At 42.4% G+C, this 21,964-nt stretch overlaps 1 protein-coding gene and 1 pseudogene across 2 annotated transcripts in view; one reads left to right on the forward strand and one right to left on the reverse strand.

Annotated features, from left to right (window-relative positions):
* Positions 1 to 839: 839 nt before the first annotated feature.
* On the reverse strand, positions 840 to 1,711 carry LOC101177290 (annotated as a pseudogene).
* The window catches only part of GAB1 (GRB2 associated binding protein 1), a 131,961-nt gene continuing 111,367 nt past the window's right edge, over positions 1,371 to 21,964 (forward strand). For both annotated transcript variants that reach the window (XM_003257758.3, XM_003257757.3), the window contains exon 1: positions 1,371 to 1,781. In XM_003257758.3, the coding sequence (XP_003257806.1) occupies positions 1,710 to 1,781 (72 nt within the window). In that variant the 5' untranslated portion in view covers positions 1,371 to 1,709. The remainder of the gene's footprint in view (positions 1,782 to 21,964) is intronic.

Genomic DNA, 21,964 nt, shown 5'->3' on the forward strand with positions numbered 1-21,964 from the left:
TCTTGAACTCCCGACCTCAGTTGATCCGCCCGCCTCGGCCTCCCAAAGTGCTGGGATTACAGGCGTGAGCCACCGCGCCCGGCCAAGTTTCTCTCTTCTAGTCCAGCATCCGAACAGTAGATTTCAAACAAATACAAAGTTAAGTGGAATAGGCAACAAATGGAAGGAGTGTGAGACTTCAAAATGTCCCAGAGATAGGACCCAACCAAATCCTTGGCCTCGCCAAGCGCCCCCATCACTCTGGCAGAACAGCTCCAGAGACCAGCCCAGGCCAGCCCTGGGTCCCCATCTGTCCTCCCCTCCAAGCTGGTAGCTCCCGCGCCCTCTTGGTCTATCCTTTAATCTCGCGCGGCGGGGACCGGCAGGATGGTGGTCTCCCCGCGGTTTTGCTTTTCAGGCTCTCAAGAAAACCCTCGAAACTCCTGATCTCGAGCACAGCACAAGCTCCGAACTGGCACCAGGCTGAGTCAAGATGGCAAACCCCGGGCTGAACATTCGAACGTCCCTCAGTCTTCCCCGCGCCCAAGCCCCTGTGCCTCTGCCCTAGCCGAGGCCTCTGCGGTCTTCCCGGGCGAGGAGCCGACTGGGGGCCGCCGGACGCGGAGGACCCTGCTCCTGCTTTCCGAACTACAGATCCCAGGGTGCCTCTCGGACTCGCGCTCCCTCCCTCCCTTGCTCCCTCCCTTCGTCCGTCTCCTCCCCCGGCCCTTGTTGTTTTGGCTGGAAGCACTCCGGCGGAGTTTCAGAGAAAGTCTGGGCAGAAACCGGAGCCGGGCCTGAACGTGGGAAGGGGAGGAAGAAAGGGAGAAAGAGGGAGCCCAGAGGCCGGGAGAGGGAGAGAGGGATCGGGATCTGGGGCCGAGCCGCTCAGAACCTGCCGCGCGCCCCGGGGTGGGGGAGGCGACGGGGGAGGAGCGCCAGAGGACGGGACAGCGGGATCCCTCCCAGGAGCCCAGCCGCCAAGCGCCTCGTTCCTCTGCCGCTCCCCGCCCTCTTCGGCGGCCGCGAGAGCGGACCCACCCTCTGGCTTGACCTGCGACCTCCCTGCGCCCGCCGCTCAGAGACGCCCCACGCTTCGCTGCCAACCCTACGGCTCCCTCTGTGACCCGGGACCAGCCCCGTGCCCGCTGCCCGTAGGCGGCTCGCGGCTTCCCCTTTCCTCGGCGGCGTTCCCCGAGCGCCGCGAAGTGACCCACCCTCCCCCGAGGAGAGGGAAGGAGGATCGCTCCGGGCGCATCGAAACCCAGGGCGGGCGGGCAAGCGGGAGTGGGCACCGCGCGGGGCATTGTGTGTGTGTGTGAGCAGCGCTGTGTCTGTTTCGGAAAGCGCTCTGGGGAGGTCTTGTCCCTAGGGGGCGGAGCGCAAAGGACAGAGGCTCCGGCACCGAGTCGGGGGCAGAGTCCCGCTGAGTCCGAGCGCTGCTGAGGCAGCTGGCGAGACGGCACGTCTGGAGGCGAGGCGGGCGCACTGAAAGGAGGCCGGCGCGCCCGCGGCCCCGACTCCCGTTCTGTTCAGGTTCGTGGGCCTGCAGAGGAGAGACTCGAACTCGTGGGACCCGCGCACCGTGGAGCCTGTCCGCCCAGTCCGTCCGGGGTGCGCGACCAGGAGAGCTAGGTTCTCGCCGCTGCGCGCTCGACAGGCGTCGGCTGTGTCGGGAGCGCGCCCGCCGCCCCTCGGCTGCTCGGCCCGGAGCCCGAGACGCGCGCACCATGAGCGGTGGTGAAGTGGTCTGTTCCGGATGGCTCCGCAAGTCCCCCCCGGAGAAAAAGTTGAAGCGTTATGTAAGTAGAGCTGCGGACGCCACTCCGCGGGCCTCGGCGTCCACACCCCTCCCCAGTCGGCTTGCCGGCGGCTGCAGCTGGCCGCGCGCGGGGCTGGCTCTTAAACGAATGCCGGTCTCTTTCCCCTTGGCCTCTACCCCTGGCGGGCTCGGGACCGGGTGCCTTGCACTCCCTGCCGCTCAGGCATCCACTTGGCCGGACAACTTTCTTCCTCTAGGTTCCAGACAGCCTGCTTTGCGGGCCTGTTCGCCCCATAAAAGGACCCAGACGTCCAGCTAAACTCCTGCTGCACGTTTTTCTTCTTCCTTAGGAAGGATGGGGTGCGAGGGAGAGAGGAGCCTTCTTCCTGCTTTATTCTTGCATGTGATTATTGGGCTGATGTGTGCTAAAGTTCCCGGACCGGGAAAACCGCCGAGGTTTTAGGGCTCACTAGCCCTTTCTTTGGTGGGCGCTCCCTCTCCTCCGCCCCTCGAGATGAGTTGCGGGAAGCGGGCTGTGGAGCTGAGGAGTTGGTATTACAGACAAGCATATCGAATGCGCGCAAAAGGGAGAGAAAGAAAAGTTATTACGCGCCCTGCCGTTTGCTTAGCAGGGTTCACATTTTCGCGGTTTTGAATTGAGGGACTTTGGAGTTTGGCCCGGGAGCCTTGGCGGTTTGCTGCGAGAGGAGGGCGCTGGGGGGAGCCTAGTGGCTGGTGTTTGGGCGCCTTGGATGTGCTGTCAAACTCAGCAGGAGGGGACAGCTGAAGCCAGAAGGGATTTCAGTTGCGGTCCTTTCCCAGGGAACCAGAGTGGCTTTAATGGTGTTTGTGTAATTGATACAAGATGCTATGTGTTAAACCGTTTTAGCTGTTAGGAAAAATATTCCTTGAAAGTATCAACCTTGCTTTAGTGGAAACCTGTGTCCTCTTCAGAGATCTGGGATCTTATTCTTCCTCCCCATTGGTTGTTTTGTTGCTGCCCCCTTGCAAAGGAAAGAAATGACACTTTTGTCCTGACATCTGGACCAAATATTTTCCTAGTAAAATGTGTTTGCAAAAACAAAATTTATGCCCCCTTAAATATAATATAAATTTAATGCCTGTACTAAGGAAACCCGTTTGTCGTTGAAGAATATCTACACCTAGTATTAGAGCTCAGGTTAATCCTGTTAGTCACTGTTTGCTTGTATAGAACAGAGTGAAGTATTTAACTTCACTGACAACTCACCAGTGAATTTCTGATTTACTTTCTGCCAGAATTTATTATAGACAAGTAGTTTTATTGAAGGACTCGATGCCACAAATCATAAGAAAGCTCTCTAGAGATGTGTAATGCCTCCAAATCCTGTCCATCTATCAGTTTTCCTGAATATCCTAGTAAAAATGCTAACTTTATTCCAAAAATATGAGCGAGGCAGTGTTTTTTTTTTCCAGCTGTTCTAAAGAGAAAGTTGTGTGTGTGTGTGTGTGTGTGTGTGTGTGTGTGTGTGTGTGACAGAGAAGAAAGGGAGGAAGGGGTAGGGAGATAAATATATTTGTTTTGAGAAGGCCCAATTTAGGAAAGACAGATTCTTGGAGGAATTAAAGAATAACACATTTGCTGAACGAGAAAGTGATAATATAGATTTAATTCATTCTTTGACGTGGTTAGTTCATGGCTCACTCAAAAGACGCCAGGCACTGTATTAGACACCAACCATAAGGTCACAAAATATAGTAGGAAAAAAGCCCTGCCTCTTGGGCTTAGAATTCAATTGAACTATTAACCAGGAAAAAACTCAGCCAAAAAGATTAACAAGGAAAACAAAAAGGAAAGTATAATTTGATCATTACAACTGTTTTCTGAGGTAGGTGTCATCTCTATTTTACAGAAAACAGCCCTGCATTTGAACCCAGATCTGCCTGATTGATTGGACTGTAAAAGGTTAACGACTCTCACCTAGTTCATTTCAAGTGTGGAGCTTAGACTAGGTTATCTCTAAAGGTCCTTCAGGCTCACACCTGTAATCCCAGCACTTTGGGAGGCCGAGGCCAGTGGATCACCTGAGGTCAGGAGACCAGCCTGGCCAACATGGCGAAACCCTGTCTCTACTAAAAATACAAAAAATAGCCGGGCGTGGTGGTGTACACCTGTAATCTCAGCTACTGGGGAGGCTGAGGCAGGAGAAATGCTTGAACCTGGGAGGTGGAGGTTGCAATGAGCAGAGTTTGTGCCACTGCACTGCAGCCTGGATGACAGGGTGAGACTCCATCTCAAAAATAGCAACAACAAAATAAAGGTTCTTTCAGATTATAACTTTTCCTGACTCTGTGAATATTGGTTGAGAATACAAGAATGAGGTGGACTATGGATCAGGTGCACAGTGCTAAAGAAACGTAAGACCTGGTCTTTGCCTTTAAGTAGCTTTTTGAGTCTTTGGGACCATGAGACAAGTATATGTGAAAAAGCCAACAGTGCAAAGTGGTATATGACTGTGTGTGTAAGTTGAGTGGTATGGGCATTTTTTGGCTTTTCTGAGGAACAAGTTCAATGTAGACTGAAACTATGGGAACATTTGAGAGAGAGAGTGGGCTGCCTACATTGTGTTTTCCACAGGAGGATGAATATGCTTAACAGCTTGGGAGAAACTAGGATTTTCTTTGCCTGGTGTAGCACTGGTGTTTTCTTTACCCACGAATAAAGTAGATGGAGATAGTCCTGGAAGACAGTGGACAGGGCGGCTGTTAGAATAGAGGAAACCAGCATGGAGTGTTATGAGTTAAATAAGGCTTAAATAACGGTCAGGTTAAATAAGGCTTGTATTTTTACCTGTCAGGTTGGTGGCCCAGAAGATTTTGACATTCCCAGATTATTGATCTTTTGGTTTTGCTGTCCAGTTTAGATGGTTTTTGCTAAAGTAGTTTTGACCATCAAAGATATAGGCATGTATACATGCATTTCCTATGCTTGTTTTTTTCATGTAGAATGTTTATTTTTCTGGATAAAGGAAACATTGTTGGCCACCCAGTAGGCAAAATGTTTCTGGATAATTATTTGTAATGAATGGATTTGCTATGAAAAGATACCTTGGATGCTTGGTACTATAATTATTAAATGAGACTTCAGGGAGTTTGAGCATCATGATTCTGTTTGGAAATATTTGGCCCATGGGACTTTGACAGTTGTCTCACTGTTTACAGCATTTATAGGGTAGTCGGAGCACTGATTAAGATGATCCATAAGGGCTTTTAAGTGACAAAAAAATTGTTTTAGTTTTTTTTAATTAATTCTTTTTTGAGATGGAGTCTTGCTCTGTCACACAGACTGGAGTGCAGTGGCACGATCTTGGCTCACTGCAACCTCCGCCTCCCAGATTCAAGCAGTTCTTCTGCCTCAGCCTCCCCAGTAGCTGGGATTATAGGCATGCACCACCACGCCCAGCTAATTTTTATATTTTCAGTAGAGATGGGATTTCGCCATGCTGGCCAGGCTGGTCTCAAACTCCTGACCTCAGGTGATCTGCTTGCCTCAGCCTCCCAAAGTGCTGGGATTACAGGCATGAGCCACCATGCCCGGCCTTAAATTGTTTTAGTTTTACCTTTAAAGCCATCTCATATATGTCCCCCAATGTATTCCATTTACAACTCCATTTTATGTTTACTGTTTCATAGTCAACTCAAGCAGGATTGTTTTTTGTACACACTAGTGTTGTTCTGATGTGTAAGCTTTTCTTGAATTTTCTAAAGAATGACACAAAAGAAAATGAAAGTCAAGAGTAGTCAGCAGATTCCCCAGCTTTTCCTTCTATTTTTAATTTTTTCTATATTCACAAAAGGGTTCTTTCTTCTTGTATGTGTTTCATTCTCCTGGAAGTTTTTAAAATCTACTTAAAATGTAGGTGAAAATTTTAATGCTTTTCAGGGTTGCTACTGTGGTGTAGCTGTTTTCATCCTGTGTTATATATTAAACAGCTGCTTTTTTACTTTGTTAAGGACCTGATGGAATCATAAACAGATTGCTGTCACTAGGGTTACAGAAAACAAGTAAAGTCTTGGTAATATGCACTCAACAATGGTGCTCAGATTTTCAAAGAATTATTTAAAGAAATAATGGTGAAATTTTCATCAGAACCTAAAATTTTAGCTGAAATAAGATGCAAGTCTGTAAACAAAGTATTGTTTCTAGACAGCTGGCTACCACCATAGCTCTGCAGGAGGAGCTTCCTTGCCTGAAGCCCGAACACTAAGTTTGGGCTTCTCCATAGCCCAGCTGTCAGCATTGAGCAGGTGCACAATCTCAGCAGGAGAACCTGCTTCTAAGGCCAGAGCAAGGTGGCCTGTTAGCTGACAGCCAGCCTGGGAGCAAGGCCCCGGCCAGTTCTTAGGTGGGTAATCTGTACCCAGCGTGGGCTCTCTGTCTGCTCTGCAGCTGTCAATTAACAGGACACCTCTTGTTTGGACTTCAGGAACACACCCCTGGTTCTGGAAATGGGCCTAGAAACAGAAATAGCCTCTCCTACTGGGTGGGCACCTGACATCTGACATGGAGGAGGGGGGCGTGGGCAGGCCAAGTGTCAGCATCTCCTTGGTTCAAGGACAACGCAGGACCTGTGCTAAGCATGAAACCCCTGCTCAATAGTGTCAAAGAGGACTGTCACGTCTAGAAGCTCTTCCTATCCTTTTTTGACAATTACCACTAGCAATCAATGGATTCTGATGTTTCTGCTTACAGTGACTGAATAAGCGTGATTATTCTATTGAAGGAAATTTTTTCTTGCCATCCTCATGTTAGTAAACATAATTCAGACTCCCAATGTTTTTACCTTTTCAAGTGTAGCAAGAACGTTTTTTCTATTAACAGAGATCATCAACTTGCAATTACATTAAGCCCTTATGATAGTTAATGATAGTTCATTTGTTGTGCCTGGGCTGAATGATAAGCGTAGAACTCGCCATGTGCAACTTGCTGAATCTCTAAATCTGATTGCTACCTTTTGAGATTCAAAATTACTGTTAGGAAGGTGCATTAGTTAGGAGGGTAGTTTGAGAATTCTGCTGGCTCTTTAAAATTTTTTTTTTAAGAGATCATCTTGGAACAAGAGATGGCAAGAGTTATAGTTGGATAATCTGTTTGACAAGTGACTGGTTATTTCAGTGTATTTTGCCATAATCTGCTTAAAAATGTAAGGAATAAAACACACAGCATTTTTTTAGAGTAAGTAAAATTACATATTTTAGACTTAACATAAAAATATGTAGATAAGCTATTGACAGTTTGCAGACTGAGAAACTTCCAGAGGTGATAGTTTTTTTTTGTTTTTTTTTTTTTTTTTTTTTTTTTTTTTTGAGACGGAGTTTCGCTCTTGTCCAGGCTGGAGTACAATGGCATGATCTTGGCTCATGGCTCACTGCAACCTCCGTCTCCCGGATTCAACTGATTCTCCTGCCTCAACCTCCCAAGTAGCTGGGATTACAGGCTCCCGCCACCATGCCCGGCTAATTTTTTTTTTGTATTTTTAGTAGAGATGGGGTTTTGCCATGTTGGCCAGGCTGGTCTCGAACTCCTGACCTCAGGTGATCCGCCCGCCTCGGCCTCCCAAAGTGCTGGGATTACAGGCGTGAGCCGCCGTGCCCAGCCAGAGGTGACAGATTCAAAACATGTGTTAGGTACTCAGCACTCCTAATTTTCTTAAAGAGACTGCATTGTAGTGGATGGGCTACTACTTTACTTTTGAAGAATTTTGTTTTAAAATGTAATTTGATGCAACCACTGATGCTTTTAGTGGGGATGTTTTGCTATAGTGGAAGGAGACTGAGTGTCAGGACCTGGATTCTACTTGGCTTTGCCATTGCCCACCCACAGAAGCATTTGACCATTCTGATCCTCAGTTTCCTTATCTGTAAAATGGGGGAGGGAAGAGCTGTAGATCTTCAGCGGAAGCCCTGTTGCAGTTTAGCGTTCCTCTTCTCAGACATTTTCTTGGGTGGAAGGGACAAATGGGGAGCTCTTCAATAAGTTGCAACATAAATTTTTGGAGGACATAAATCTTCCTTTTGGGGAAATTACTATTTATCTTAAATAATTTAGTGACTGCTTAAGCAGTATTCTTTGGGGACTCTTGGTTTTTAACTGAAGGCAGACCTGCATGCAGGGCCTTTGGCTGCTGTGCTCCTGGGCTGGGTGCTGTGTCTTGAGCCCCTGTGCAATGCCTGGCTCAGAGTAGGAGCTCAACAGATGCCTGTTGACTAAATAATAAACAGGTATCGCAGGAGCTTTTGTTATGTGCCATGTGTGGAATGCAAGGAAGGAAAGGCCCACTCCCTGCCCTTAAGGAGTTTCTAATCTGTGAAGACAAGCTGTCAATCATTTTATAGGAGCTATGATATATGATTAGTTGCCAAATGAAGGACTATTACCTAAGAGTTTAGAATGAGAACAGGGGCTGCAGGGGTAGGAGATGCCAGGGAAGACTCCCCAAATGAATTTTACACTTTGCTCTTGGAAGAGCTGGTGTACTGCTGGCAGCAACAGCAAAATCTTAAAGGAGGGCTGGTTTTAAAGGAAGAACAAAGATTTGTGTTGAGTTTAGACGTCCTCATGAAAAAAACTGCTTCCCAGCACCCCAGTTTCATGTGAGGAGTTTGGCTGTCAGCTGTATCTTCTAGTTTGAGAAGTTTTTGTTTCTGCTGAGATCTAATGTTCCTCATGGGTTCCTGAGCACAAGTGAATTTTCTGCATCAAACTAGAAATGAACAAAACAACTTGTTTGGTCACCTGAACTTATTAAAATTCTAAGGGCCATGAGTTGTTTAAGATTTCTTTATGTCTGTTTTAAGCTAAGTAATTCATTCTGGCAAGCAGTTAGTTTACAAAAGAGAGGGAGCATGTTCTGGTGGGAGGGAGAATAAAAGAGCCTTTGATTCATTTGCTTCTGAGTTCCAGCAGCAGGGCCAGGGCTGCCTTGGGCTAGCGTCTTATTTCGGACTTTGGAAGCCATCTTAGCCCAGCTGTGTGAGTGCCAGCTCGTGTTGGGGGGGGAGAGAATAACACCAACGGATCACATGAAACCCCCTCTCACTGCAGACGGAGGGATTTCTCTCATTTCACATTCCTCGCATCAACATGGTGCCTAATTTCCACCAAGTTAGAGCTCCATCTGAATTTGCCATTTGAACTTGGATTGAAGTCACAGTCTTTCTGTGACTCGTTTTATCTCAGTCTGCCAACTAATACAGAAAACTTATCAAGTCACAGGTCTGTTTATTCTCCCCTCTTGGGGTATAACACACATAAAATTAGCATTCTTTCTTTTTGATATTACCCCTGGCAAAAAGTGTCCCATTGTACTATGGATTTCCATATTTATTAAATAACTAGGCTCTTCCGTTGCCAGTGGGATGGCTATAGGAGCCTCAATAAATTGTAGATGACAATTTAGGCCTGTAGAATTGCTGAGGAAAGTCATTTTTAGGAACTGGAATTTTTTGCTCATTCTAGGCTTGTATGTTTGAGCATCTTAATAGAAGAATGCCCTAACTGGAAAAAAGAATCATTTCTCTTTTAAGCAATTCACTTATTCATAGGAGCAAAGTTCTCCCTAGTTTAAAAGTTCTCGTTACCGAATAAAGTACACTATAACCTAAGAGCTTTTGACCTCCCAGCCTGTTTTTAAAAAGAATTAAGACTATGCACTGTAGTGCATGTTTGGTTGTTATCTCTGTTACATTAGCTCTTGAAGATTACAACTTGTAGCTGCCAAGCCCTGTCCTGCAGTATTATCTGGAACAAAAATTTTCCATGTGGTTGTTTTTAGCAGAGCTACTATATGCAAACTGCACATGAAGGATATAAGTTATAAAGGAATAGAGCTTCTAGAAGGAGAAATGTGAGTTAACTTTTTTCTACCATTTAATCGTTCTTTCCTCACCTCTTAGTGTGTTTCAGTAATGTTTATCATCTTTCTAAACTGACTTTTATTTTTATGTACTCGAAAGAATGCCAAATTTACCAAGTGTTTTTCTGATGGTGATTTTCTTTTCTCCCAGCTTTTTACTTTGAGTTCATACTTGGCCTAGGCAGTTCTCTTAAGTTATGTGTTCAAAAAACAATGTCCTAAGAGGAAAAAACAAATGGCCACATTGTCCCATGAATTAAAAACAATATACCAAGAGTCCAAACATTTCAGTGTAAAAATATTAAGCCTTTCTTTTTTTAGGAAGACAAATATTAAACTTTGCTTTAACTATCCTGTTGATTGTTTTTCCTTTCCCTTTTTTATTTATTTTCTTTTGGTTTGACTCATGTAGTTTAAATTTATTTTGAAAACAGTTTTATACATACTTCTTTAAGAATACTGCACGTAGGGGAAAGCATCAAACTTCCATTTTACATTTCAAGAGAAAAGTGAGAGGAGGCCACCCTCCTGTCAGAAGAGGGGCAAAATGTCAAATAATACCAAGGTTTTCAACTTACTTTTATGTTGCTTGGTTATTTATCATTATTGCCTAGAGATATTTAGCTATTTAAACATGAAATAAGCAGGTAAATGTAATTTAAGTTAAGCAAGTTTCACATTTGCTTTTGTGAAATGAAATCCTGGACATAAGCATTGGAAGAACTCAACTCATTTTGTTGTAGTTTTTGTTTTAAATAGAAAATAGAGACAGTGTCTCTACATTCCCCAGGCTGGTCTCAAACTCCTAGCCCCAAGTGATCTCTTGCCTTGTTGTAGTTTTTATTGTTGTATTTAATGCATTAGCCAGCCAGTTGCTATAACATTTTATTTGCTAACTTTTTTAAATGAGAGGAAGGTAAAAGCACTCTGTGCCATAGTTCCCTACTCTCTCTTTTCCTATTATTTCTACTTCTCTGTGATATAAGCCTAGACATCAAAATCACAAAATATTTTGTCCCAATCTTTACACACACATTCTTTCACCTTTTCTCTAAAAAGAGAGTGTTAATTTGTGTCACTCTTACATAGTAATCAAGAATAGAAATAATAATGTTCCAACTAGCATGTAGATTGTTTTTCTCTCCTGAAATGCAGCTTTTAGTTACTGCTGTATTGGGAAATGTGGTTAGGCCACTTTCTGACTGGCAGAACTCCTCCCTGAGATGACTACCTGATGAAAGAATTACCTGCCTGTGTGCCTTCCCAGCTCCAGTCCTTAGCACATTCCCATCACTGCTGCGGCCAGAGGTGGAGTTGCCAAGACTCAGGTGCTGGTGGAGGGATGACTCCCTGATTATCGAGAGAGAGAAGTGCTTTAATCTTTGACTTTTGTAAGAGAGATACTAGGTAAAAGCTACCTTTGGCGTTTTGAATTCCAGTGCTGTTGTGTAGAGCTTGATGAGGAATGATTACCTCATTCAGCTAGGGAGGTATTTTTTGATCCCTCTACCCTCTGGCAAAGTTATAATTGACCCCAAAGTTATGTAGGATTATTTACTTTACATGTTCTTGACAGTTTCAGGTTTAAATGTTTGAAGTGTTGAGAAAAGGTAAAAGGAAATATTGAACTCCTAAGAATGTAAAATATTTGGGAAGGTACTTTGTTCCTAGTGATGCTGTTACATAAAACCAAAGCCTTCTGAGTAATCTTTGCTGCGTATGTAGGTCATTTACCTTCAAAGAAAAAGGCACACAATTAAACTGGTGCTATTGAATGGTATTATTTTTCTTTCTATTCCTTTAAGCAGTCAAATAGTTGAGAGTCAAGTGTATAAATGTTGAATGTTTCAAATGGGAAAAGCAAGCCTAATATATTTTTCTAGTTGATTTTCATAGTGATCCACAGTATACACAGAAAAAGGTGTATACACAGGAATCTGAAAATTATGGCTTCATTTATCATTCTTTGGTGTTGTAATAGGATATTAATTTCCAGAGGACAGAGATGGCATTTGTTCTCTGTCTCAAATATACAGTACGGTGCCTTGCATATACTCTTGAACAGCACAATCAAATAATTGTAGAATTTTGAGCCTAAAATTGTAAATTCTCTTGTCCAATGCTTCTTAACCTTTTCTAACCCACTCCTCTCTCATGTATTGTTTGAGTGTCCTTTGGCTTTTAATCCAGTTTTACTTTCTATGATTTGCATTACAAAAACAATAGCTATATTGAAACTTTTTTCTAATTACACATATCTCCTTCTCCACCAGTCAAGAACCCAACCCACTCCTTTTACAGGGAATGAAAATAAGCCTAAGGGAGATGAATTGATTAGTCCAAAGTCATACTACTTAACCAGTTGTTCTGTTGGGGCCCATCTCTACCCTCCCAGATAAAATCCTTTCCGTCAGAGTGAATGCCCACATGAACAGGGCACTGTGAAGAATGCAAAAGAAGAGGACCAAGTGAACACTGTTTTCACCTTTGAGAGCTGTGTGCTGCTAGGGGACATAGGTTACACTTAGTTCTACAAATAACATCATGATCAGTGATGTGTGAGACATTCTGGTAGAAGAATCCAGCAAAGAGAGGTTAATTAAGGTACTCTGTGAAGGCTTAATGAAGGTGGCAAGAGGCATTTCACCAGCACCTTATAAGATGGATTCAGTTTTCAAAGATGAGGCTGGAGTAAGATCTGATTTCTGTTTCTCCTTTTCTCAGCCAGACTCTTGCATTGTTGTTTACATTTGACGCTTCCTCTTTTTCACCTGCTGTTCATTTCATAATGGAATACAGCTGGGTCCTTTTTCCATCACCCTTATTTAAACAGTTCGTAAGAGTTCTTAAGTGTTGGAGTTCTTAAGATGTTCCTAAGTGTTGGAGTTCTTGAGGGTTCCAGTGCTAGCCCTGGTTGGTCTCCTCCTCTTTTCATCTTTGTTAGTTGGTTCTTCATCTGTTGTGAGATCGTTAACTCCTTTGAAAATTTGAGGCTCTCAGTTACCATAAGAACTCTTACCACCTTATACACAAACATTATTATAATCTTGGATGTTTTCTGACCTTTAAAGCTCATCTATGGCTCTTAACACCTAGTTAAATGCCTGAATTATATGTTGATAATTTGAGTACTCTTTCTCAGCCCATTTCTCGTTCCAGATCTATGGATCTAACGGTTTAAATCCAAAACTGCTTATATAGCCCACAGCGACTCAGAGTCAGAATGCCCACAGCAGATCTTATCCTTTCCCTTAAACCTGGTCCTCTTGGCTGTTCCTTGTACAGTGGCTCAGCCAGAAGGTTTTGACTTTTCTCTCTCTCTCATTCTCCACACCCAGGGACCAAACCCTGTCGGTTTTACCTCCCAAGTATCTCGATTTATTGGCCAGTCTTGCCTAGGCGATATTTGCCTTTCTTCTGGATTGCTGCAATAGCCAGTTGCAGTTGCTGCTCTCTGCCTCCTCTTGGGCCCCTCTTAACTGTCTTATCAAGGCAGCCAGAGTGACTTTTCTGAAATACCAATCTGATAAAGCCATTCCATAGCTCGAAGCTGTTCTGCGGCGCTCTTTTGCTCTTTGGAGTGTGTCTGCCTCTTCCCTTGGCTTGCATGGCCCTTTATGTGGCAGCAGTACATCCATCCAGTAGTGTTTGTTGCTCCCTTCTCCACTCAGTCTCTCCCCTTCAGCTATACTGAACTTTCATGGTCCAGATCAGCTCTGAGATCTCTCTCTCCGGGCATTTGCACATGCTCTCCTCTCCTCCAGGAGTCCTTGACCCTCTCTTTTCTGTCTTATAACCAGGCTAACTTTGGGAGCCTTCTCTGAACTCCACCACCACTACCACATATACACACAGACATACTGTGCTGGGAGCATCTGTTTTGTCCTCCTGTCATGCTCTGTTATTCTCATAGCATAGCACTTGCCACACTTGATATTTGCTTGTTTACTTGCTTATTTCCCCTCCCATGGTGGGGCCATGTTGTGACTTTTGTGAGCCCCAGGTACATTTGCCTTCATAGGTCCCCCCCTTCCTAGATTAAAAAAATTAAAAATTATATTTTGCAACTGTGTCAGTATAAAGATGAATATATTCTAACCTGGAGTAGTTATATATTATTTTTCATTTTTTATTTTGATTTTTAAAAGAAAATATTAAGACACTTTTTATATGCTTCTTAATGTATCATGGGCCCCAAGCACCATGCCTTCTGATGGATATGTTGGCCCTGTTAAATGAACAGAAACACTTTTAAGACAAAGTTGACAGCATATGTCAGCTGACTGATTGGGACTAAGAAAAGTGAGGAGTTACTCAGTTATTTTGTCATGTGACACTGTTATCATGGCTTAGCTCACTAAAACACTCTTAAGGCTTTGCGTTTTAGGCTGGGCACAGTGGCTCACCCCTGTAATCCCAGCACTTTGGGAGGCGGGGCGGGCGTATCACCTGAGGTTAGGAGATAGAGACCAGCCTGGCCAACATGGTGAAACCCTGTCTCTACTAATAATACAAAAATTAGTTGGGCGTGGTGGTGCATGCCTGTAATTCTAGCTACTCAGGAGGCTGAGGCAGGAGAATTGCTTGAACCCGGGAGGCGGAGGTTGCGGTGAGCCGAGATCTCGCCATTGCACTCCAGCCTGGGCAACAAGCATGAAACTCTGTCTCAAAAAAAAAAAAAAAGACTGTATTTTAGGCCCTGGTAATGGAAAAAAATTATGTATAGATTTATATAAAGTATATTTAAAAATATGTATTTAGGAGCAAAAATTGATTTTTATGTAAAAAAAAGTGTGCTATGAGCTGTTTGACTACTATGCACATTTCTTCATGATGTTTCTGTGTACAGCAGTTTTTAGTAGAGGTGGGTAGGTGATTTTGTCCCCTCCACGGGACATTTTGAAACAGGAAAGGTTTCCTTGTCCCCCTCACAGGGCATGCAATGGGGATGTGCTCATTTCTTCAGGGCCCCACTGCTCAAACCTCTAGGGGAGCATACAGACGGGCAGGCTGAGGGGCTCTGACCCCACTGCAGTGTCTAGTGGTGAAAGTTTACAGCTGAAGCCCCAGTGGGTGTGTGTTACGATGTGCTCTTTTAGTTTGCCATCTATAGGCAGCTTGTGTTAACCAGTTCAGTTAGACCCCCTTCCTTATCACAAGGACAGAGTGATATCTGTATCCCAGGGTTTCTTGCCTTGGTGTACCAGAAGAATTGGATCACACGTGGGGCTGGAGAATGAGTGCAAGAAGTAGCTCTCAGCAGATAGGGGAGCCAGAAGGCAGATGGTTTTCCCCTGGAGTCCGGCCACTCAGCCGCCTGACTCTTCTCCAACTTCTCCGGCCATGCCCCGAGTTGTTCGGCCAGTCGATAGTCAGCTTGCCTGCGGGTGCTCTTCCACGGTGTGCTCTCTCGACCTCGACGACCAGCCGCTTGAGTCTTCTCCCGCCAATGTGTTCGTCAGGATGTCCAGCCGCGTGTTTCTGCCTCCTAGGGTCTCGGGGGTTTTTATAGGCACAGGATGGGGCGTGGCCGGCCAGGGTGGTCCTGGGAAAGGTGACGTTTGGGCGCCAAGGCTGGAGTGCCTGTCCTCACCTAGGTTCGTGGGGATGGATCCCTAGTCAGGGACCATGCCTTCCTCTACCAGGCACTTCCCTTCCCCTACCAGGCACTTCCCTTCCCCACTTCCATGTCATTTAAAGGGACCACACTCTTCCGGTCCCAGCACTTCCATAACAATTTGACAATTTCTGGAGACATTTTGGTTGCTACAGCTGGAGGGAGGAATGCTTCTGGTATCTAGTGGGTAGAAGCAGGGATGCCACTAAACACTCTGTGTTGCACAGATTTATCTGGCTCAAAATATCAGTGTGCTAAAGTTGAGAAATCCTCATATAGAGGGGTTCATAAAGCTTGGTTCTTACATTTATGTTATTCATTTAGTATATTTCCCTATGTTTCCAGTTGGATTGTGTCATAGCACCGGAAGCAAACATTTATTTTTCTGACTAATGTTTGAGAAAAACAGTCATTGAGATGGCTGATCACTAGAGGGTTTAGGTGATAGGCAAACTCTGTCTCCAAGGATCTGTTGTCATTTAAATCATTACCAAAATACTCATTTTTACTTTGCTGTCCTAGCTTAGAGTACAGCCAATTGTTGTCTGGTAGGGGGATGCTGAGTCATTTATTCATGCATTTTATTACCTCTTGGCTGCAATATCACCATTCATTGTTCACAAGCCACCCAGCTTGTTTACTTTTTATAAATTACATGTAATCAAGTCCTCTTGCAGGTCTGGCTACTGTAATTGGCAGCAGCCACAGAGCAGGGCTGACAAGTCTGCATTTATGCTGATGTCTCATATTCAGCCCACTCCAAGCTTTCTTTCCTCTTCCATGTGTATTTTAGAGGGAAGGCAAATAGAAGGAATGCAAAGAGAGAACTGTTAAGGAGTTCTCTCTTTTCAGACGATCTTAAGATACTTACAGCTTGGCAGAGTCCTTGTGTCATTTGGTTGGGAAAAAACAAGGGTCTAGAGCAGTCAGTGGACCTTAAACTTCAGTGTGCATAACAATCACTGGGCAACTTCTAAAGTGAAGAATCTTGGGCTCTACCCTCCTTCTAATATTTTTATTAAGTCTGGGTAGAGGTCCAGAAAACTGCAGTTTCTAACTTGAACGCCTGCTGATTCTGAAGTAGATGGTCCTTAGGCTACTCTTGGAGAAATCCTGAGTTGGGCATAGAGGGAAAAAGAGACAAGAAATAAAATCCAATAGAAGTAAATACTTATAAAGAGTGGAATAGGAAAGCAAGAACCAAAACTGAGAGAGTAACTTTAACCTCTCTTCTGTGAGATGAAGGGAGTGAGTATGCTGTGCTGCTTAAAAAGATAAGTGTTTAGTTTTTTCTGGCAGTGAATGAGATCAAACTGTCCTCCAAAGAGGACCTATTTAGAGGATGACAAAAGTGAAAAGGAATTTTTAGAAAGGTTAGAATATGAGAAAGTACCTAACTGTCGCCAAGAAACTCAAAAGACATGATTAAATCAAAGAAAGTATTTTGTAGGTATCTGTTTAAAAAAGAATGTGCATTCTTGAATCAAGAGTTTATGAATGGCTTAAAGATGAAGAGAAGAGATGAAGGAGGATTAGCTGTTCACCAGAAGTTCTGGTTATTCTGGTTATTGGATCTGAAAGCATATTATTAAAGTATAGTCTAGATTTCCTGGAATAGTTCACATTTCTAATATTCTTTCCCATTGTTTTTATAATACATGTCTGATTTGCCCTAATTTTTGGTTAGTTGAGATGTGGTTGATTTGTAAAAGAACACCAAAAGTGGGTCTACTTGATTGAAGAAGCTCTCTTGCTTTCCAACTTTGTGTTTGTGTATGTCTGTGTTAAATGTATATTTTCTTATCTATCTCTTTTAACCTAAACTTTGATTTTAAAGTCCACATTAGAGAAAGAGCAATAGAGACAGACTGACTCCACTTTAGAAAATTGGTCAAGAAGTGGACCAGGTGGGAATGGTTACTTAATCCTAGCAGAGGAATAAAGTACTTGATTTCCAGCTACCTACTGAATGCACTCTGCTTCTAGACAGCTATTCTTATTTTTTTTTGACATATTATTTCCATAGGGGAACTTTATAGTTCGATTCAGTAACCTTGGAGAGAGATCCTGACCAAAAAAAAAAAAGAATTTTGGAAGTTACTTATAAAATGATGAGTATCACCAGCATTTGTTAAATCATTCTTTCTTTATGCTAATTATCTCTGTATTAAAGTATTCACTTTTCCACCTACATGCTCTAGAAACCCAGGTTGTACTTTAGAACTTTTCACCACTATAGTATATTAACTAGCTTGCTAATCCTTTTTACTGTCTTTCATGTTCTCTCCCTGCCATCTGCTCACAAGATTTTATAGAATCTTCATATCTGCTTTGTAAGTGTTGAGGATCATTATTGTTATTGTATGAAGTGTCTACCACACCCTCTCATTGCACTGAGAGTCCGAGTAAGTTTAGTTAGTAGATCACTTTGCTCTGAAGTGAATAGAAGGGTTGTTGCTGTATGCTGGTGGAGACCCAAAACCAGCTTCTTCGATTTACTCTGGCAATCAAGGAAGGCTAGACTCCTGTGACTTCTATCCTGCGCTTTGAAGACTGGGCTCAGGACTTGCTCTCTTCATTTCAGGTGACCTTATTTTCTTGCTTTCTTTTGTTTTTAAAATCATACACTTGGTATATCTCCTGTTTATGAGCCTGTTAGTATTCCTAACTTTTTTTCAGATTTTTTTTTCTTCCTTGTAATTTATTCTAACTCATATACTGTTTAACATAGTGATGGGTGTTTCCAATGAATATTTATATTTTCTGAAAACAAGTGTAAATGCTCTTAGAGAGAAGCATAACATTAAATAGCTATCCAAATGCAACATTAAGAAATCACTTACAAATTTTCAGTGGGAGTATTTTAACTTAGTTTTCCATTTTGAGTTTAACGTATAGAGAAAAAAAGGGTTACAAAATATTAGGTAAGCAGATTTATTGCCCTTTGCCTAAGTTACTAAAGGGAAGTGTTTCTTTTAAAAAAAAAAACTTAGTGTAGAAGATTTATCATTAAACTATAATATACATATTTGACCTTGTAATATTTTTATGTTTACTTATATTTGAACAGAAAATGTGCATAGATTCACTTAAAATGTATAGTATATTGTTATTCATTATTTCTTTGTTTTAAGTTATAATTTTTAATACTCAGAGATTTCCAAATCTTTAATATCTACCTACTTATGCCAGTGATTCTTAAATAACTCAAAGATGCTCTTTTATAGTAGCTTTTATGCACAATAAATTTTTTAGCAAATGTGCTTTGCCCCAAGTTGGAGAATTAGTTATATGTTGAGAAGCCCATGCTTTTACTAAGTGAAATTGAAACATAGATATTGAAATATTTTTCATCCTTCAGCTAAGTTCTAGCATTGAAAACATCTGTTTGTTTTCAAACAGGATCTGTTGTTTTTCTAAACCATGTACTTCCAAAGCAGAATAGATTTTCTTTGAGATTTTTATTGAAATACCTCAAGGAGAAGAAAATGACTCAAAGAGGATAAAGGCTAATTTTTCTTAATGAAAGAAGAAACACATTTTTTACTCTTTCTATTCTTAATTTAGGCCTAGGAAATACCGTGAGTCCAAGGCCAGTTGGTTTCAGCATGCAGAGATAAGACTAGAACACAGCTTCCTGATGCCCAGGCCAGAGCTGTTCTCATTACCATTTCTATATCCACATCCATCTTCAGTGGGTTGCTGTGATTTCCAGCATTCAAACCCTTGCTCATTTCCAGAGCCTCTTAGCTGTCTCATGGAGCAGTTCATCCCAATTCCTGCCTTTTTAATTTTTATTTTCAATTGTGGTTAAAACAAAACAACAACAACAACACATAACATAAACTTGACCATCTTAATCATTTTTAAGTGTACAGCACAGTAGGTTAAGTATTCAGATTGTTATGCCAGCCCAATCTCTCCTGCTTCTCCATTCAATCTCAGTAGCATTGGAAACAACAGAAGGGTTTTTATGCAAACACCTTTCAGGAAGGCGTGCGCCTCACCTGTGTTTGCTCCTTCACGGTAGTAGGAAGTTAATTATGTGGGATTTGCTCACCTGATCCACACAGCTGATCCTACTGTAGTGCACATTTGGAAATCCCACACCCCTTTCTTCCCCTGAGGAAAAAATTCTTTCCTGATCCTACATTCAGTGCTCTGTTTAATCTTGAGCATATGAGAATGAGTCACCATGGGTAAGTGTGTAATCTCATTTATACCTTTCTTCCAACCCTCCTTTAATTTTTTAAATTTATGATACTGGATCCTGCTTTCCTACATAAGGGCTGGTGATTTGGAGACTAATTTTGGGAGTGCGAGGTGTTGAGATTTTTTTTGGAACCAGTGCTTTCTGTTCCACTGAACATGAAGCTGCATGGCCTAAGTTCTGAAATTCAGGCTATGTATGGAATGTCTGTGTGGATGAAGAAACAAGCCAATGCCTTTTTTTGGGTCGGGGCCGGTGGGGAGGCTGGGAGAAAGATGAATGAAAATGTTAAGATAGTCTGATTTTGTGGGGGAAATATTCAAATTTTGAGAATTTGTGCAAACCAAAGACGAGCAGTTAGTTGCTTTGTGATTTTATTTTACCCACAAAAGAAATACTTGATATTGTGCTGAAGATGTTGTTGAATAGGTATATTAACTCAGATAAAATAACCGAGTTCTACTTTTGATTCCAGTTATCCCTATCTATACAATGTGTAAATGCTATTTCCATTACTTCATTTGTGGAATGAAAAACATTTCACTTGAAAATTATCTTTAAAGAAGTACTGGTAAAGTACGTTGGAATCTTTAGGATACTTTGAACATGGTGCTTAAAGAATGTAAATGGTTAATGCTTGTTTTCATACCCATAGAGGAATATGGGAGTGGGAGTCACTTGAATATCACAATGAAACTCTGTATCCATTTTTAAATACAGTATGCATTTGAGCAAAGCCCTTCTCCCTAACTGCTTATTTTAAATTGGCAGTTGCTCAGCCAACAGTCAGTAATCTCAGTTAGCAAGTGTTTGGCACGCCTGTTTTAACCTGCACAGGTTCAGTTCACACAAAGAAAGGGAGGGTTGGGTGATGTGATGCAAACACCACGTTAGCCTCATTAACATATTTTGAATAACTGTATTTGAATATTTGCCAGCTAGGCTAGGCCATCTGAAGGCCTGCCAAACAAAATGGGAGTTTCTGAGAGGAGTGTAGAGATTTGAGCTTGTAAACTTTTTACTTTTTCTTCTTGAGGGAAAAGATTTTAGAGGATGATGCTATTTAGGATACTTTCCATACCCTCTCAAAAGAACAACCTTTTTTTTTTTTGTTTTTTAATTCTGCAGAAATTTCGGACTTTCTACCACCTTTTTATATATCTTTAAAAGAGGTACCATAGGACATGTCTCTGAAATACCTTTAGGTAATCTATCCTGGGTAGGTTTGAGTTTCTACTCAGCCTGTTTTTTGTCTTCGCAGAATTTAGTCCTGAAGCTCTTTCTGTGAGTCTAGCTGGGGAACCTCTTCTGCAAACTTAATGTGTGAATGCCAGTGGTTGGAACAGAACAGATAGGATAAACTAGGGTACCTGTAAACTCCTACCTAGTGGATGCTCAGATCATAAAGATGCCAGCCTGGTTCAACTCTATATAGTATAGACATTGTTTTTACAAGCCTTCAGTTTTGTGGCCTGACATCTGTATCTGTTCAGAAATACTTTTTTGACTTTGACACCTGTCTGGCTGAAACCACAACTTTGGGCTCTAAAACTGGGCAAGGGCGGAGTCCATTGGAACCAGGGGTTATCAGATATTTTAATATACAGGGTTTTAAGGGTGAGAACATGAGGCAGCATATACTTAGCTCTCTAGTTTTCATTCTGGGGGACAGGTGAGAGGAGTATCAAAATCACCACCTTGATTATATTTTTCCTGTTTACCTATTGTGGTGAAGGGTGGGTAGGGATGACAGTGTGATGAGGTGGCATTTGAATCTAGAATCTGCGGAAGCTGTGGGTGCTCACCACAGTGTAGTAGTTTCCATAGTTTGGGCCAGTTTGCAACCTGTCTTGTACTTACCCTTTGGAATGGAAACATACAGTCTGGTGATGCCAGCTCTCACCCCTCCTTAAGTGTGTATTTAGTAGCATTTCCAGGAAATGATTCCTTCTACCCTGAGGGCTTTTTCCTTTATCTCTTCAAAGATGGTTCTTAAGACTTAGTTTTAAATATCACACACACACACACACACACACACACACACACACACACACACACACACGAATTATCAGAAACAGGGAAGAATAAATTTGAGTATTCCTATTTTTTTTACATGTTTTGTAAATCTCTCCTTTAGTGGAAGGGAAAGAGGATGCAACTATGCTGAGAAATGTGTCTGTTATATAAATTGCTATTTTAAAAAACCACTTTTAAAAACTAAGAACCTAGGAAAGAACTCCAGTACGTTAAACCAAGCCCTAAATTTTCAACAGACATTTTAATGAGTATATATTTTATACGTTGATTGTGTGTACGTGTGTATATGCTTTAAAATTTTTAGATTGAAGTTACTAAATTTCAGCTCTCTTTTATTGCACTTAAATGATTTACTTGTAATTTTGTCAGTGATTCTTACATGATCACCATCTACTCATAATTAATTGTATAGACACAATTTTAAGTTTCATAGCTTTTTTTCCAGTTGAATTGTAACAGCCTGT

Source organism: Nomascus leucogenys, chromosome 7b (assembly GCF_006542625.1).
Source record: "Nomascus leucogenys isolate Asia chromosome 7b, Asia_NLE_v1, whole genome shotgun sequence".
Lineage (NCBI taxonomy): Eukaryota > Metazoa > Chordata > Mammalia > Primates > Hylobatidae > Nomascus > Nomascus leucogenys.